We start from the raw sequence: 17960 nt of genomic DNA, 5'->3' as shown, positions 1-17960 counted from the left end.
AGATTTCTGTGCATTGATTTTACATCCTGCAACTTTACTGAATTTTTTAGTTCTAGAAGTTTTCTGATGGGGTCTTTAGGGTTTTCTATGTATAGTATCATGTCATCTGCAAATAGTTTTACTTCTTCCTTTCTGATTTGGCTGCCTTTTCTCTTGACTAATTGGTGTGGCTAGGACTTCCAGTACTGTATTGAAAAAAAGAGGTAAGAATGGGCATTCTTGTCTTGTTCTTGTTCTTAGATGAAAGGCTTTCAACTTTGCACTGTTGAGTATGATGTTAGCTATATGATTGTCATATATGGTCTTTATTGTGTTAAGTTACGTTCCCTACTGTACCTACTTCATTAAGAATTTTGTTTTTCATTGTTTGTTTATTTTTGAGAGAGCGTGCGAGTGGGAGGGGAGCAGAGAGAGGGAGACACAGAAACCAAAGCAGGCTTTGAGCTGTCAGCACAGAGCCTGATGCAGGGCTCGAACCCACGAGCCGTGAGATTGTGACCTGAGCTGAAGTCGGATGCTTAACCAACTGAGCCATCCAGCTGCCCCTTTGTTGAGAATTTTTAACATAAATGGGTATTGAATTTGTCACATGGTTTTTCTGCATCTATTGAGATGATCAGATGACTTTATTTTTCTTTCTGTTAACATATCTCATTGATTGATTTCTGTATGTTGAACTATCCTTGCATCCCTGGAATAAATTACACTTGATTGTGGTGTATGATCCTTTTTAATGTATCATTAGATTAGATTTGCTAGTATTTTGTTTAGAACTTTTGCATCTATGTTCATCAAGGATATTGGCCTATCCTTTTGTGTTGTCTTGGTTTTGGTTTTTGGAGTAATGTCTGGCCTTGTAAAATGTGTTTGTAAGCTATTCCTCCTCTTTTGGAAGAGTTTGAGAAAGGTAGTAAATCTTCCTTCAAAGTTTGGTAGAACTTGTCAGTGAAGCTGATTCTAGACTTTGCTTATTGGGAGGTTTTTTATTTACTGTTTCAAGCTCCTTATTAGTCATTGGTCTATTCATATTTTGTTTCTTCGATTCTGTTTTGGAAGATTGTATGTTTCCAGGAATTAATTGACTTTTTCCAGGTTGTACAGCTTCTTGGCATGTGATTTTTTTACAGGAGTCTCTTAGGATCCTTTGTATTTCTGTGTATCAGTTGTAACTATTCTTTGATCTCTCATTGAGTCCTCTCGTTTTTTCTTGCTTAGTCTGCTTAGGGTTTGTGGATTTTATCTTTTCAAAGAACCCTACTCTTGAGGTGCCTGGGTGGCCCAGTCCATTAAGCATCTGACTCTTGATCTCAGGGTCATGAGTTCAAGCCCATGTCAGGCTGTGCACTGGGCATGAAGCCCACTTAAAAAAAACAAAACAAAACAAAAAAAAACCAACTTAGTTTCATTGATTTTTTTTTTTTTTTTAAATATCTTTTGTCTCTATTTCTACTCTGATCTACCTTCTAATTTGGGGCCTTGTTCTTTTTCTAGAAAGTTCCTTTAGGTATAAATCATTGTCAGTCTGAGATTTTGTTTCTTTGGGTAGACCTGTTTTGCTGTGAACTTCCCTCTTAGAACTGCTTTTGCTACATTGCATATCTTTTGGTATGTCATATTTCTGTTTTGTCTATAGGTATTTACTTCTCCTTTGATTGGATTACTCATTGGTTGTTCAATAGCACATTTAAACTTTTTGTGTTTTTTTTCCCGTTTTCTTGTAATTTATAGTTTCATTATCATTGTGGTCAGAAAAGATGCTTGATAGGATTTCAGTTTTCTTTAATTTATTGAGACTTGGTTTTTTGGCCTAACGTGATTTATTCTGGAGAATGTTCTACGTACACTTAAGAATGTGTATTCAGCTTTAAGAATTTTTTTTTAATGTTTATTTTTCACAGCGAGAGGGGAAGGGGCAGAGAGAAAGGGAGATGAAGAATCTGAAGCAGGCTCCAGGCTCTGAGCTGTCAGCAGAGTCCCAACACAGGGCTCAACCTCACAAACCGTGAGATCATGACCTGAGCCCGTCAGATGCTTAATCAACTGAGCCACATAGCCACCTTTGTATTCTTTTAGATGGAATATTCTGAATATATTAAGTCTCTGTGGTCTAATGTGTTAAGCCCAATGTTTCTGTATTGATTTCAGCTCAGGTCACCATCTCATGGTTTGTGAGTTCAATCCCCAGGTCAGGCTCTGTGCTGACAGTGTGGAACCTGCCCTCTCTCTGCCCCTCCCTATTGCTTTCACGCTTGCTCTCTCTCAAAATAAATAGTTTAAGAAAAAAATAATCTCCTACAATTGCTTTCAGTATCTTCCTTTAGGTACGTTAGTATTTGCTTTACGTATTTTGGTGTTCTACATTGTGTGCACGTGTATTTATAAATGTTCTCTTTTCTTGCTAGATTGACCTTTTTATCCTATGTAATGCCCTTGTCTTTTATTACAGCCTTTGTTTTCAAGTCGATTTTGTCTGATAGGAGTATATAGCTTATCTGGTTTTCATTTCCATGGAATATCTTGTTCTGTCCCTTCCAATTCCAGCCTGGGTTGTGTCCTACTGAAGTGTCTCTTGTAAGCAGTATATAGATGTGTGGTTTTTTTAATCCACCCACTCTGTCATTTGATTGGCTAATTTAGTCCATTTTCATTGTTTCTTATAGGCAGTATGTAGATGTGTGGTTTTTTAATCCACGCACTCTGTCATTTGGCTAATTTAGTCCATTTTCATTTAAAGTAATTATAGGTAAGTACACACCTTACTGCCATTTTGTTCATTATTTTCTGGCTGTTTCTGTAGTTTTTGGTTCTTCTTTCTTTCTTCCCTGGTGGTTTGATGGCTTTCTGGTGTTCTGTTTAAATTCCTTTCTCATTTTCTTTTGTGTATTTACTGTGTTTTTCCCTTGTGGTTACCATGAGGTTCACATAAAATATGCTATGTAAATTAGTAGTCTGTTTCAAGTTGACAGCAACTTAAGAGTTCTAAAATTAACAAGCGAAATGGATGAGACAGCCCCTTAGCAATTTTTCTTAGTAATAAAAAGTCTTTTCAACCAAATCATAATAGTCTTCCTTTGGGGTTTTTTCTTGGCTTGATTGATATGCCCTTCTCACACTGAATTTATCTGTCATTCATTATTTGGGCTCCACAGGCCCATTAAGCACAGGAGAAAAAGAGACTAGAGAATTCTAATGTAAAGCAAATTTATTAAATCTTGAAACTATGTGATGGCCTTAGGAAAAGATGTTCATTTTTCATCACCGTAATCTCCAGAAGAGGAGCACTCATTTGCTTGCAAAGGCCATAATCTGTTCCTGGAGAAAAATGAGACACTGTAAAGCATGGGGGCAAGTGAAGAAAATAGTTTAAAATAAAATATTTTTTAAAAAATTTTATATATAAATCTCCAAAGTGATTAAAGCAAAACATTGGCAGAAGTCCCAGATAGATCCTCCTCCCAAGAGTCCCTCCAAAGTGTCTTTTAATAGAAGTTTCTCAGGAAAGCAGCTGGCCAAGCAGCAAAAGGAGTTTAAAACATCTTTAAAACTTTAAAAGTTCCTATTCACGATTTTTCCTCATATGAAGTTACTGCTTACATGTGGGCTCTAGCACGAAGCCCAGCAAGGACTTTTTTGCTCATAACCAATGGGGAAGGTATTCAGAAAAAAATTCAAAGAAATTCAGAATAATTGGCAAAGTCCTCCTCAGTGAGCAGGACTCGTGGAGAGCCATGAGTGACCTTACCTTGAGTGGAGATACTGCATTTGTAGCCTGCAAGCCCCACGTCCTGAGCAGCACAAGTGGAGTGGCACTGGTGGAGTAGAGCCTTTTTAGGAGGTCAGTAGCAGCCAGAAGAGCAGTGTTGTGACGCTGTCGATCCGTCTCATAACCTGTGAGATGGCTCATAGAGCCTGGAGGAAAGGTATAAATCCTTAAAGCAATAGTGAAGTTCTTTGCCAGCAAACCAGACACATTGAAGTCTACCATATCCGGCTGCTGAGGGACATTTTGGGGTCCTGACCTTTCCTAACTACATGATCTCTGGATACTTCTCTGAGGTACCTGAACCCTTACCTAAGTCCTTCCCATTGAAGGCTGCAGCACTGAGGTGATGGACCAAGCTGGAGATATCCCCAAAGCCCATGTTGACACCTTGTCCTGCAAGTGGATGGACTCTGTGGGCTGCATCCCTAAAAAGAAAGCAGAGTTCAGATGCGGCCTCTGCAGCAGAGTGCGAAGACGGCAGCCCTGCTGTGTTGTCGTCTTACCCAATGAGCGCCAGCCGAGGCCGGACGTATTCAGCAGCATGTCCCAACCCGAGTGGAAATGACATTCGGCTTCTGGCGTCCACTCTGGCTACACTTGGGGGCAGCTGGCGAGCTGAGACCTTAGTGGGCTTCAGAAAGGCAACAGCATATTGCAGCATGGTGCCAGCCGAGTCGATGAAGTCGGTGTGGTTAGCATCACTCCACTGAGTAGTGTCAGCCGTAAACAAACCGTGAAAATTCACCAGTGATCAACAGGGAATTAAATCAGCAAGGAAATACATTTTATAACTACAGCCAAGAGTTAATAGTACCTCACATGCCAAACTGATCTAGACTGCAGGTGACAAGCCCCCTTAAATACAGAACACAACTTCCCCCAGGTTTTAGGCTCAAGCCAAACTGCTCGTGAGCTGCTCCTGTCTACCTCTGAACTTCACCTTTCACTTCACCTTAACCCTTAAAACCACACACTAGCCACAGCGTAGCTCATTCTACAACATCCTCTTGCTTCTGGCATTCCCCACTTTGCTAGAATGTCCTCCTAGTTCACCAGGGTAACCCTCATAGCATCCGGAAGCTGTCACCACTTTTTGTGAACCTCCCTGCAAACCCTCTTCTGTGCTCCAACACCCTATAAATACTTGTACCACTGTTCCCAAACTGTCACTTAAGTATCTTTCTCCCTCACTTGTCTGTGAGCTTCCCGAAAGCGGGGACTGTGTCTCATTTGTCCATTTCCAGACTCTTCTACATAGAAGGCACATGTAATTGTTGCCAAATGAATGCACTGAAAATGTCTGTGCCAGGAATACATGCTAAATGACCAGAGGAGGGGTAGAGTTCACCATTTACTTCGGAAGGCACTTTAGCCTAAAAGGCTCTGCCCCTTTTACTCCTGTTGCTGCTCCAGAGCAGTGAAGCCTAAGTTCTTCAGTGTAAAACTACTGTGAAGTCACTAGTGAAGTAGTAGAGAGTTTGGTAGTTAAAACCACAGGCTCAAGGACCAGCCTGATTTCTGAACCAGCTTTACCGCTAGCTCTATGACCTCGTTAGGCAAGTAACCTAGCTGTAAATGAGCATGATAATAGTACCTACCTCAGTGGTTCACTGCATTAAATACATGCAGGTAATACTCTTCACCTGCACATGGCACACAGTAAGCACTCAATAAATGTCGCTGATTATTACTATTAGTGAATTTTAGATAAATGTGGTATTGAAGCTCCAAGATTAACTAGTGCCAGTATTTTTTTAATTTTTTAATGTTTATTTTTGAGAGAGACAGAGGATGAGTGGGGGAGGGGTAAAGAGAAGGGGAAGACAGAATCTGAAGCAGGCTCCAGGCTCCGAGCTGTCAGCACAGAGCCCGATGCGGGGCTTGAACCCATGAACCTTGAGCCAAAGTCAGACGCTTAATCGACTGAGCCACCAAGTTACCCCACTGGTGTCAATACTATTAAAGGCTTTATGTATCTGCTCCAGAATAATCATTACCATTTGTTGAGCACTTACAACGTACTAAGTATGTTCTAAGCATTTTACATCAATTCTCTCATTTTTTAAGTCTTTAGACTTTTGGGGTGCCTGGGTGGCTCAGTCAAGCATCTGGCTATTTTTTTTGGCTCAGGTCATGATCTCATGGTTTGTAGGATCGAGCCCTGCGTTGGGCTTCAATCTCTCTCACACACACGCACTCTCAAAAATAAACTAAAACAGTCTTTAGACTTTTTATTATTATTAAACTCTGAGAGGCTGGTGATACTATTTCCCTTTTCTAGGAGATTAACAGAACCATAACAGTATTGAATCCATGTCTGTCTACAAAACTTTTAAGTTTATATTTATTTTGAAAGAGAGCATGTGTGAGAGAGAGCACACATGTGAGTGGGGGAGGGGCAGAGAGAGAGAGAGAGAGAGAGAGAGAGAAAGAATCCCAAGCAGGCTCCACACTGTCAGCACAGAGCCCCATGTGGGGCTCAAACCCATGGAACCGTGAGATCTTAACCTGAGCTGAAATTAAGAGTCAAGACCCTTAACTGACTGAGCCACCCAGGTGCCTCTACAAAACTTAGTTCCCTGCTGAAATGTGCTCAGCTCCTCTCCAGAACACTCCTAATGAATCAGGCTTCCAAAGTTCATAGCTATTCAAAACTAGCCAAATATTACAGCTTCAAAAAAAAAGGCCAATGCTAACTACTGCCCAGGCAGCTGTTTCAGTCAGCACAACAGCCCACAACCACAAAAAAGCACAGAAGTTATTAATTTCCATTGTTTTTCATTTCCCCGAATGCCCTCCTCTTCACATAACCCACTTACAAAGGGGCAGCTGGTTGGTTATTCCTTTTTCCTTCATCAAAACACCTTTCTGTATCTACCACCCTGCAACACGTCATCAGCTGGACAAATTCATACTCACAAAGGCAGAGTTAATGGCATCCACAAACTTTTCTTCTTCCATGCTCACCAGTTCTGCTGCATGTTCATGGGATGTGGACCAAACCAAGGAACTCAAGGTGTCTGAGAGCTGTGTCAAAAGAACACCAATGCTAAGGGCTAAAACTTCTGTTCTTGGGAGCTCTCAAGCATAAAGGAAGTAAAGTTAGCTTGGGCATATTCCCTAGAAAGCAGAAAAAGGTTGAGAGAAAGTGAAGCCCTAAAAGAGGAAGGCTGGGCATGTTTAAGCAGAGTAGCCAGAAGGACTTCTTACCGGGAGCAGAGCAATGGGCCCAGAGGGAAGAAATCTCTGCCAGGCTACATTGTTTTCTGTGGCCTACAATTGAAAGAAGAGTTCTCACGAGAGGTACTCAGTACCCATTAAACACGAGCAGGGTCCCCAGATGGTGGGCTCAGGACTTTACCTCCGATAAATGCAAAGTAGCTACGACAGCAGACTGATCATAGTTCCAGCTGATGTTCTGAATCCCAGCAGCCTGCCGCACTCCTGAGTTGTGACCGTCTGCACCAATCTGCATGGAAACAAGAGCCTGTTAAGTCTTATAACTTCTTAATACATGAAACTGTTCAGAGGTTTGTTTCTGTCTCCTTAAGTTTTCTCTAGGTCCACCTGTTCTCAAAGCCCATCTGTAGCAGACAACTTGTTACCATGCTTGCCTCACTCACAGCCCCTGGAGGGGTAGCCTTACCTAGGTGACCCCAGTCTCAGCTAATGGACCAAAGCTGGACGTGTCCTCCATGAGGTACTAGCCAGAGGTTAGCTTGGCCAAATTCTCTTGATGTTTGAACTAGAAATCAATAAGGCAGACACTGGAGCTGAACACTCCTGTTGTAAGGTTAGGAATGGATGTCAAGTAAAAGAGGAAGCTGGCAAGCAGAAAAAAAAGGGGGGGGGGGAATACAATGAGATGGATTGACTACAGGACTCCTGTGAGGGAAAAAAGAACCTCAATTTCCGGTTTTTGTCCCTGTGAGGCCAGGTTTCTTTTATTTCCAGACCTAAGATGGTCTAGGAGACTGCTTCCTATACGGGATTTACAACGACACCATATTAACTTGAGTTGGCCTAGGTGGGTACTGGTCCTTATAACCAAAAGCTCTGCCAAAAATTAACTTCAACTATAGCTTAGATCTAAAAACTAAAGGCCCTAGAGTTTAGAATAAGTTATGGATATGCAAGACCCCTGGCAAAATAAGAATTTTCAACTACCAACAATTTAGTCTGGAGGGTGCTGCCATCACCTAGGGTAATATGAACCCAAGGGCTGGAGTCTGTCATGGGAAATGGATAAGGCCAGGTATAGCCGACTGCTTTGCTCCTGTAGAGAACCGTCACACGGTCTAGGAGGTCAGAAGAGAGAAAACAAAACATTAGAAAGGCAGTCCACACGGCTGAGAAAAAAGCCCTAACTAGATCTAAAGCGAGCTCTCAAGACAGCTGTCTCTTATCATTTACCCCTAGGCAAGAAAAGATCTAACAAATAACTCCTATAATTAATGCTATGGTCTGAGAGCTGATAAATGACAAAAATCACAGGGATGAATCAGTGTCAAAAAAAATCAACTCTCACTGAGTTACCAGCTTGCACCAGGGATTCTTCCTTCTCATCTCCACACTCACTGCTCTTGTAGTTTCCCTCTGTGCCTAAGCGAATTCACATGTGCTTTCAGAATAAACAGGGTGGGAATCCCATGGGCCCAGGTAAGTTCTAGATTTCATAAGATTTTTCTTGCCATTGGAAATCGTTTTACTTTTCTGATCATAAAAATGATACACCTACTGGAAGTCTGAACAACAAAGATTTAAAAGGGAGGGAAAAATCACCCTTAATCATATCATTCAGAGGCAACTACAGTTAAAGCTTTGCCATCTAGCTTTCCAGGTGATTTCCTATGCATATAGACACAGTGCACATGTAGGATATGACACATACTTTTTCCACCAATATATTACGGAACATGTTTCTAAGTGACTAAATATTAGGTCTAAGTTATCTTTAAAAGCTGCACATAAGTGGGGTGCCTGGCTGGCTCAGTCGGTAAAGCATGAAATTACTTAAAATTTTGGGGGCGCCTTGGTGGCTCAGACAGTTAAACGTCTGACTCCTGATTTTGGCTTGGGTCATGATCTTGTGGTTCATGGGTTCAGGCCCCGCACTGGGCTTCACACTGCTGACAGTATGGAGCCTGCTTGGGATTCTCTCTCCTCCTCTCTCTGCCCCTCCCCTGCTCACTCTGGTACTCTCTCAAAATAAATTTAAAAAGGGCACTTGGGTGGCTCAGTCGGTTAAGTGTCCAACTCTTGGTTTTGGCTTAGGTCATGATCTCATGATTTTGTGAGTTGGAGCTCTGCATCAGGCTCTGTACTGACAGCACAGAGCCTGCTTGGAATTCTTTCTATCCCCCCACCTCTCTCTCTGCCCCTCCCCATCTCGTGCTCACTCTCTCTCTCTCAAAATAAATAAATAAACATAAAAAAAAATTAAATAAACTTAAAAAAAAATCTTTAAAAAAGTTGCACATAAGTTGATTACATGGATAAGTTATTATCCCATATCAGAAAGCTAGAACTCTGAGATATTTGCAAATTATGTATCTGATAAGGAATTCATATTCAGAATATATAAAAAACTCTTGTAACTCAAAAAGAAAGACAATCCAGTTTTTTGGTGTTTTTTTTTTTTTAATGTTTATTTATATTTATAGAGAGAGTGCACAAGCAGGGGAGGGGCAGAGAGAGGAGGGAGAGAATCCCAAGCAGGCTCCTGACTATCAGCGTAGAGCCTAACAGTGGGGCTCGATCTCACAAACCATGAGACCATGACCTGAAGCCGAAATCAAGAGTCAGATGTTCAACCGACTGAGCCACCCAGGCACCCTGACAATCCAGTTTTTATATGGGCAAAAGATTTTGAATAGTCATTTCTCCAAATGGCCAATAAGCAGAGGAAAAGATGGGAAATACAATCAAAACTACAATGAGATGCCATTTCAGTCACTAAGATGGCTATAATAAAAAAAAATATATAATAATAAAAAGTGAAAAGTAAGTGTTGGTAAGGATGTGGAGATACTGGAACCCTTATATATCATTGGTGGGAAAAGGAAATGGTATAGCCTCTTTGAAAAAGTTTAGTAGTTTCTGAAAATGTTAAACACAGAATTATTATATGACCTAGCAAGTCTACTCCTAAGTATCTACCCAGAAACCTATGTCCACGCAAAAACTTGTACACAAGTGTTCATAGCATTATTCACAATTGCCAAAAAGTGGAAACAATCCAAATGTCCATTAACTCATGAATGAGTAAGTGAAATGTGGTATATCCACATGATGGAATACTACTTGGCAATAAAAAAGAATGGAATACTAATAGGGCTGCAACATGAATGAATCTCAAAGATATGTTCAGTGAGAGAAGTAGACACAGAAGCATACATATGTCCTGTATGATTCTATCTATATGAAATGTCCAGAATAGACAAATCCCGAGAGACAGAAAAGTAGATCAGTGGTGCCAGGGGCTGGGGTTGGGAATGGGGAATGGATGTAAATGGACATAAGGTTTCCTTTTGAGGTGACAGAAATGTTCTAAAATGATACTGTGATGGTGGCATAACTCTATAATTACACTAAAAATCACTGAATTGTACACTTAAAATGGGTGAATTCTATGGTATGTAAATTATACCAGAGTAAAACTGTTTAAAAAAAAAAAAAAGAAAGAAAGAAAACAACAACCCAGGGCACCTGGGTGGCTCAGGGCATGATCCTGCGGTTCATGAGTTCGAGCCCCGTGTCGGGCTCAGTGCCTGCTTCAGATTCTGTGTGTCTCTTTCTCTGCCCCTCGCCTGCTCACACACTCCCTCTCTCTCTCTCCCTCCAAAGTAAATAAACATTAAAAAAAATTTAAAAATTAAAAAAAAAAAAAAAAGAAAAAAGAAAAGAGAAGAACAACCCTAAAATACCCATCAGAGGATTTCTTTATGGTGGATGTTCAGTCTCTGTAAAAGGCATCCTTTTTTCCAGTAAGTCCTCTGATAATTCTAAAGTAGTTCACCTTCCAGAGTAAAAGGAAGATGTAAGAAGTGGGTGCCTCACCCGACACAGCCTCCAGCTGCTTACTGAGAGCGCACATTATGACATCATTCTCCACTATATAGCCCATGTCGTCCAGATTATCCTTATCGAACGTTATCAGGGCCTCTGAGCAGGCATCCCACACCTGGAAAACACAAAGGGAAACTTGTATTATAACCCAAGGAAAAGAAAGCATTACTCCAGTCAGAAACTACTGCTTTCCCAAGTGACAGAACCAGAAAAATCACAATGTCAGTCCCTCTGGCAGGAGACAGAAGGTAAGAAGAAAATTCTCTCGAGAATGCTTCCCCCGACTCCTTAGACTGAGTGAGAACTTTGATTCTTCCCACTTTCACAGAAAATACGGAGAATATGGACTTCAATATCTTAACCCAAGACAACCAAGATATCTTGCCAAAAGTGATAAAGAAGGCACCTGCATTCGCCGAAAGGCTCTGTATCTCATGTTGCAGATGTGGTCCCAGGCACCAAAACCTACAAAAGAAAGGATCTATATATAGGCCAGAGCAACCTTATGGGACCACACCCTTCCTAGGCTCTCCTTGTCTTTCTAACCTTTGAAGTAAGAGGTTGTTTTCAGTGTTCTCCAATGACAAACTGGAAAATACTTGTCATTTCTTCCTGTTTGATGCTAGGAGTTAAGCTACTCTGCTCCCCAGTTCAGATTATATAGCATGAAAAAAGGCACAGCTTTCATAATCAAAAAGTCAAATCACATTAAAGTTAGGGGAAAGGGGGGTGCCTGGGTGGCTCAGTTGGTTAAGCATCCAACTTCAGCTCAGGTCATGATCTCATGGTTTGGGAGTTCGATCCCCACATTGGGCTCTGCATTGGTGGTGTGGAGCCTGCTTGGAATTCTCTCTCTCTACCCCACTCTCCTCTCTGCCCCTTTCTCACTTACACTCTCTCAAAATAAATAAGTAAACTTAAAAAAAAAAATGGGGGGGGGGGATAAAAAAGGAAACCAAACCCACATTGTTTTTCACCATCCTACAGAAGTTAAACTCTCTGAATAAAGACTATTTTGGGAGGGCAACTGGCTCACTCAGGGCGTGTGACTCTTGATCATGGGGTTATGAGTTCGAGCCCCACAATGAGCGTAGAGATTCCTTAAAAGTAGTATCTTAAAAAAAAAAAAAAAAGACTTTTTCTTTATTGAGCACCTACTTATGTGCCCAACACAATTCTAGGTACTGAGCATAAAGTGTGAAACCAAACAGAAAAAGTTCCTGCCCTTCTGCGGCTAACATTCTGGCCGGAGACACAGATGGTAAAAAATACGTAATATATTGTCAGGTAGTACTAAGTGTTATGAAGAAAAATAAAGCAGTGTAAGAGGCTAAAGAATGATGGAAGAGTCTAATTTTTGACAGGGTGGTTCTAGATAGGATAGCCTGAGGGAGTAACATTTGGCAGAAACCTAAAGATAGTTTTCTAATGGGTTCCATGTGCACACATCCATCTATACTCCAAAAGCATCTAGCATGCAAACTCCTAGCTCCCCAGAGGGCTGACTCTGGGAATGAAGAGGGTGCTCCTACCAGAAGTGAATGGTCATAATTAGTTCATATAGTTTCAATTCCATCAATTCATAATGACCCAACATCACAAAGGAAGCCTACATGATGGACCCACAAGTCCCAAGGAGGTCTTTCTCAGACTAGGTACACTTTTAACAGTGTCAGGGGTCCTCATCTTCAACGATGAACTAGATAACCTACACCATCCCCGCCCCCGCAGTGAGCTCCCTCCTCACCAGATGCTCTGGAGACTCTGCCCTACAAGGCACACTGGAAAGCCAAGAGAGACAAGAGACCGGTTCTATGAAACATCTACTCACTACTGAGAAGGGTTGCAGAGCCAGGGGAAATGGAGCTGACTCGGTTGCTGTAAGTTTCTGGCAATTTCTCCCATACTTTTTTTGGACCTGCTTCTAGCAACAGGATTTTCTTGTCACAAAAATGAGTATCATGTCCTAAAAAAAAAAAAAAAAAAAAAAAAATCAACATTTTACATCATATCAGAATTTCTTGCTTTTCTTGTTTCCAAGAGAAACAACAGATTAACTAATTCATTCGCTCTTAGGATACATATTTCTCACAGGGCACACAAAAAGGAAACACCACACAGAATCCTAAGCAAGAACACATACCACTATGTCAGCCATCTGAACTACCCTGCCCATGACTTTAAGGTTTCTCTAGACAGTCCAACACCTGCCATTTGCACATAAACAAATAATGCCAAATTCATAATGAGCCGGAATTCCTCAGAGAGAAAGAAGTAAAAGAGAAAGGCTGAAGTACTTAGACACCAGATGCTCCTAATCTTGAAACTATTTCAGTCACTAAAAATATACAAATCCTGCTCAACAGAAAAATGGAATATTCAACAAGCAAAATTTATTGTGGCGTCAAGATTAAATCAAGAATAAAGAATTAGTTTGTAAAAGAAAAGGAGCCCAAAAAATACATCAACTGGGCCTCCAACTCTGGTCCTCAAACATCTCTATAGGGAAGTAAAAAGGGACTCAGGGACTTTGTTACTGGGCAACTGCAGCACAGATACAGTCCCGCCACAATATCCCAGAGAAAGACATGGAAACAGGAAGCAGGGAGTTGCTGCAGCCAAAAAAGGAAAGGAAAAAAAAATAGGATTACCAGAGAAGAAACACCGGAGATTTTACTCAGTAATGATAAAAACCCCACATTCTCTGGAATCTAAGTTAGAAGAGTGGCATTATTGGAACATTCAACTGAGGAGTGTGAAAATCAAGGTCGCTCCAGTGGAACAGGCAGTGAGCAGCACAGAGAGACCACCACGTTCACCTGCCCCCCACCTTGTTGCGCTGCTGTTTTGCACTGGAGGTTGAGGGCAGCCACACTCCTCCGAGGACTGCCTTCTGGTCCATCATACCTCTATGCCTTCTAGTAGCTGCTCCACCCCAATGTTCACCTGGCCAACTCTTCCCTCTGGATCCGGCTCGCTCAAGCCTCACCTCCTCACCTGCTCCCCCAGCACAGGTCAGCTGCTTGTCCCTCTAGGGAGCTTTCATTTTATTCTTCCTTCTATTATTCACAAATCTTTCTCTTTAGCTAGATTCTAAATTCCTTGGGGGCAAGGAACCACTTCTTAGGGCTAATATTCCCAAGCAGCAAATGCTGTATCTTCTCAATCCACAAAATATACAATGCACATTTTTGTTAAATAAGACACAAGGAAACTAACAGAAAAAGTATATTTCCAAACACATTACAAAATAGGTTCAGTATTTTATCTTTTAGCTATTTAAACTAACATTTTTGAAAACTTATTTGGAAAAAAAAAACACTAGAGAATACAATTTACAAATAACAAGAGAGGAAAATACAGATATTTCAAGACTGAAACAAAAACTAATGGGAGTCTGAAGAAGAATCCAGGAAAAACTGACTTAAGGGGGAAAATGAAGAGCCTACTGAAAATTTTTCACTTTTATTTTATTTTATTCATTTATTTTTTAATTTTTCACTTTTAAAGCAGCTGCCCGAAATTAAGTGGATTCTGAGGGGCACCTGGGTGGCTCAGTTGGTTAAGCAACCAACTCTTGGTTTTGGCTCAGGTCATAATCTCATGGAATGGCTGAGTTTGAGCCTCACGTCGGGCTCCACACTGCTTGGGATTCTCTCCCTCTCCCTCTGCCCCTCCCCTGCTTGTGCTCATGTTCTCTCTCTCTCAAAATAAATACACTTAAAACGATTAAATTAAGTAGATGTTGAAATAAAAAGGTTGATCGCCACATAAACTACTGACAGTATTCTCTGGAATACAAGCTGTGATAATCAAGGGGAAATATTGGCATGCTTGAGACTTTTCTCAATTTGGTAGGTTACTTGACTCAACAGGAGAAAGCAATCCCACACACACCTGCCTGTAAAAGGCTGAGCACCTGCCAGCGTCCCAACTGCTTACAGGGAAAAGGCAGCAGCTTGCTCACTGAATAAACTGCAGGAGAGATTTCCAAACCTTCCAGAGCTCCAGCTTTCACCTTTTAGCACTTACTATTTTCTCTGAGCTTTTTAAGGAAATTAGTCGGTGTGTGAAATTTTTCTTTTGTAAACCTGTGTTTGGTAGTTTTGACTTAACTTAGAGCAGTGATTCTCACAACCTGCTGTATTTGGGCCCTTGACCTTTCTTTTGTAGACATATACAGAGAATTCTGTACTGTGAATGTTTAAAGTCAGTCCTGACTTTATGAATTTATACTTCTGTGGAAGAGACAGGAAAATAAACAATTACAATACAGAATTCTGTTTAAGGTTCATAAAAGAAAGCCCTGCTGCTCTCCTTCCTTGAGGTGTTGGGAGAGATGGTAAGACAAAGAACAAAATAGGAAGGGAAAAGTTAAATACAAACATTAACACTAAGGTGTTAGTAAGACTAGAAATTTTTTCAGGTACATATCATACAGAATTCTATGAAAAGTTAAAAGCTAAAGTCACCAATCGCTTCTCGGCCTTTTGGCTAAGATCAAGTGTAAAAGCTAAAGTCACTACAAGATTAAGCTCTTCCCAGTGCTTCTCACTCTCAAAAGTGTGGTCTCCAGGCCTCCACCTCTGCGGGTATTTGTTAAAAATAAAGGTTCCTGGGCTCCGCCTGGATAAACTCAATCAGTCATTGGAAGTGAAACTTGGAATCCTCATTTTTAAAATATGCCTCACAGGGGCACCTGGGTTGGTCAGTCGACTAAATGTCCAACTTCAGCTCAGCCATGATCTCGCAGTTCATGAGTTCAAGCCCTGTGTCAGGCTCTCTGCTGTCAGAGCAGAACCGGCTTCGGACCTTCTGTCCCCCTCCTCTCTGCCTGCCTGCCTCTCTCTCTCTCTCTCTCAAAAATAATAAAAATATGCCCCACAAACCAGTAACAATGACTATATTCAAGCTAAAAATCAAAAATGGAAGTTTTACTTTATATCCTTTACATACTATATCCATATGCCCTATATCCTTTGTATTTCAAAACTCAAAATCCCTTTTTGTGCCTTAGTTATTCAAAACCTCTAAACAAAACACAACAAAAACCCCAGGTGATTCTTAAGTGCACTCAAGCTTGAGAACCACTACTTTAGCCCAATTACCAATAGGTACAACCAAAATGACGGTTAGAAAGCAAAGGTATATACCTGCCAGAAAGTTCTGTGTCTCAAAAAGGCTCTGTATCTCCTAATTACTGACTTTTGAGTGCAAGTTACTTAACCTTTCTGAGTTTTACCTTCCTTATCTGCACAACCTACAATCAAGATTATGAGGATGCAACGTGGGTTCAACTACACGTCAATGTAAAAAGATTATGAGGGGGGCACCTGGGTGGCTCAGTTGGTTGAGCGTCTTTGGCTCAGATCATGATCTCAGTCTGGGAGTTCAAGCCCTACATCGGGGCTCACTGCTCTCAGCACAGAGCCCACTTTGGATCCTCTGTCCCGCTCTCTCTCTGCCCTTCCCCTGCTCACGCGGTCTCTTAAAAAAATAAATAAATAGTTAATTAAAAAAAAAAAAAAAAGATTATGAGGGGTGCCTGCATGGCTCAGTCAGTTAAGCAGCCAGCTTTGTCTCAGCTCATGATCTCATGGTTTGTGAGTTCAAGCACTCCTTCAGGCTCATACTGACAGTATGGAGCCTGGATGGAATTCTCTCTCTCCCTCTCTCTCTTAAAAATAAATAAACTTAAAAAATAAATATACATACATAGAAATAAAATGGGGAAAGGTTCTGAATAGGCATTTCTCCAAAGAAGATATACAAACGGCCAATAAGCATATGAAAGGATACTTCAACATCCTCACTCACTAGGGAAATGCAAGTCAAACCAGGAAATACCACTTCACACCCACTAGGAAGACTACAAACAAAAATACAGTATCAAGTGCCATCCAGGATGTGCACCTTGAAATACCATTGGGCAGCTCTTCAAAACAGTTAGCATGTGATCCAGCAATTCCACTCCTAGAAATAGAACCAAGTAGCCAAAAATATGTTTACACACAAGCTTGTACACAAAATAGCATTATCTGTAATAGTCCAGAAGTGGAAACAACCCAAATGCCCATCAACAAACAAACCAAAGGTAATAAATACATCCACACAATGGAATATTATTCAACCATAAAAAGGAGTACTAGTGGGGCACCTGGGGGGCTCAGTCAAGTGACTCTTGACTTTTGTCATGATCTCCCAGTATGTGGGACACAGCCCCCATCGGGCTCTGCAATGACAGCATGGAGCCTGCTTAGGATTCTCTCTCTCCCTCTCGCTCTCTGCCCTTGCCCTGCTCGAGCGCTGGCTCTCTCAAAATAAATAAACTAACAACAACAACAAAAAAAGTACTGGTACAGATACAACCTGGATAAACCTTTAAAACATTAAGCAAAATCGATGTATATAAAAATGTCAGGAAAAAACAAATCTAGAGAGACCAAAATGTTCAGGAGTGGTTGCCTAGGGTTGAGGAGCTTTGGGGGGAAATGGGCAGCGACTAAGTGGTTCCTGTTTCTTTTGGAGGGGGGAGGGTAATAAAAATGTTCTAAAATGTACTGCGGGGATGGATGCACAATCTGTTAACATACTAAAAACGATTAAACCGCATTCTTTAAATGGGTTAATTTTATAATATGCAATTATATCTCAAGCTATTTTTTAAAAGAAACAAAATGCCTAGCCCAATACAAGGCCTGATACTTTCCGACTGTGCCCATTCCTAAATTACAAAGGGCGGGATTTAGAATGACCCCTAAGGATCCTCCTCCCACTTCTGACCCTTCAGAATCCTGAAGGACCAGACGCTTGCCCTGGGGCTCCTCTGGATAGGGGAAAGACCACAAAACCCGCGTCGCGCAGGGCTCCCACGGTCCTCACAGTTCCTCCACGCCACGGTCCCGCTCCTCCCCACTACATGCCTGGAGATGCGCTTACCCAAGGCACAAGCCATGGCGGCGCCCACCAGGCCTCCGCCCGACACCACCACATCGTACACGGTGTCTGCCTTGGCGCCCGACCACCGCCGGCAGGAAAGCAGCGGACCTCTCCCGGCAGCTGCAGGTGCAGCCCTCCACCGGCTCAGAGCCAGGCGAGCCGCCATGACGCTGACCGGCAGGGTACTTGG

At 41.6% G+C, this 17960-nt stretch overlaps 1 protein-coding gene across 1 annotated transcript; it reads right to left on the bottom strand.

The window, feature by feature from the left end:
- Positions 1 to 3184: 3184 nt before the first annotated feature.
- On the bottom strand, positions 3185 to 17948 carry COQ6 (coenzyme Q6, monooxygenase). Its single transcript, XM_030319532.2, has 12 exons — positions 17771 to 17948; positions 12663 to 12797; positions 11238 to 11296; positions 10823 to 10946; positions 7931 to 8061; positions 7125 to 7232; positions 6974 to 7036; positions 6683 to 6790; positions 4267 to 4469; positions 4073 to 4188; positions 3743 to 3909; positions 3185 to 3312 (listed from the first exon to the last, which is right to left on the bottom strand). Exons 1-12 carry the CDS (start codon positions 17934 to 17936, stop codon positions 3283 to 3285), a joined length of 1410 nt encoding a protein of 469 aa, XP_030175392.1. The 5' UTR covers positions 17937 to 17948; the 3' UTR covers positions 3185 to 3282.
- Positions 17949 to 17960: the final 12 nt, after the last annotated feature.

This window comes from Lynx canadensis, chromosome B3, assembly GCF_007474595.2.
Source record: "Lynx canadensis isolate LIC74 chromosome B3, mLynCan4.pri.v2, whole genome shotgun sequence".
NCBI lineage: Eukaryota > Metazoa > Chordata > Mammalia > Carnivora > Felidae > Lynx > Lynx canadensis.
This window is presented reverse-complemented; position numbering and strand designations above follow the sequence as displayed.

Bases quoted from the DNA above. Each gene is read 5' to 3' on its own strand.
- COQ6 (XM_030319532.2), bottom strand. From the start codon at position 17,936: ATGGCGGCTCGCCTGGCTCTGAGCCGGTGGAGGGCTGCACCTGCAGCT. The intron at 10,947-11,237 runs GTGCCTTCTTTA...TGTGTTTTCCAG, and splicing joins GAGCCTTTCGGCGAATGCAG to GTGTGGGATGCCTGCTCAGA. The intron at 7,233-7,930 runs GTAGTTGAAAAT...GTTTCCATGCAG, and splicing joins CCCTCCAGACTAAATTGTTG to ATTGGTGCAGACGGTCACAA.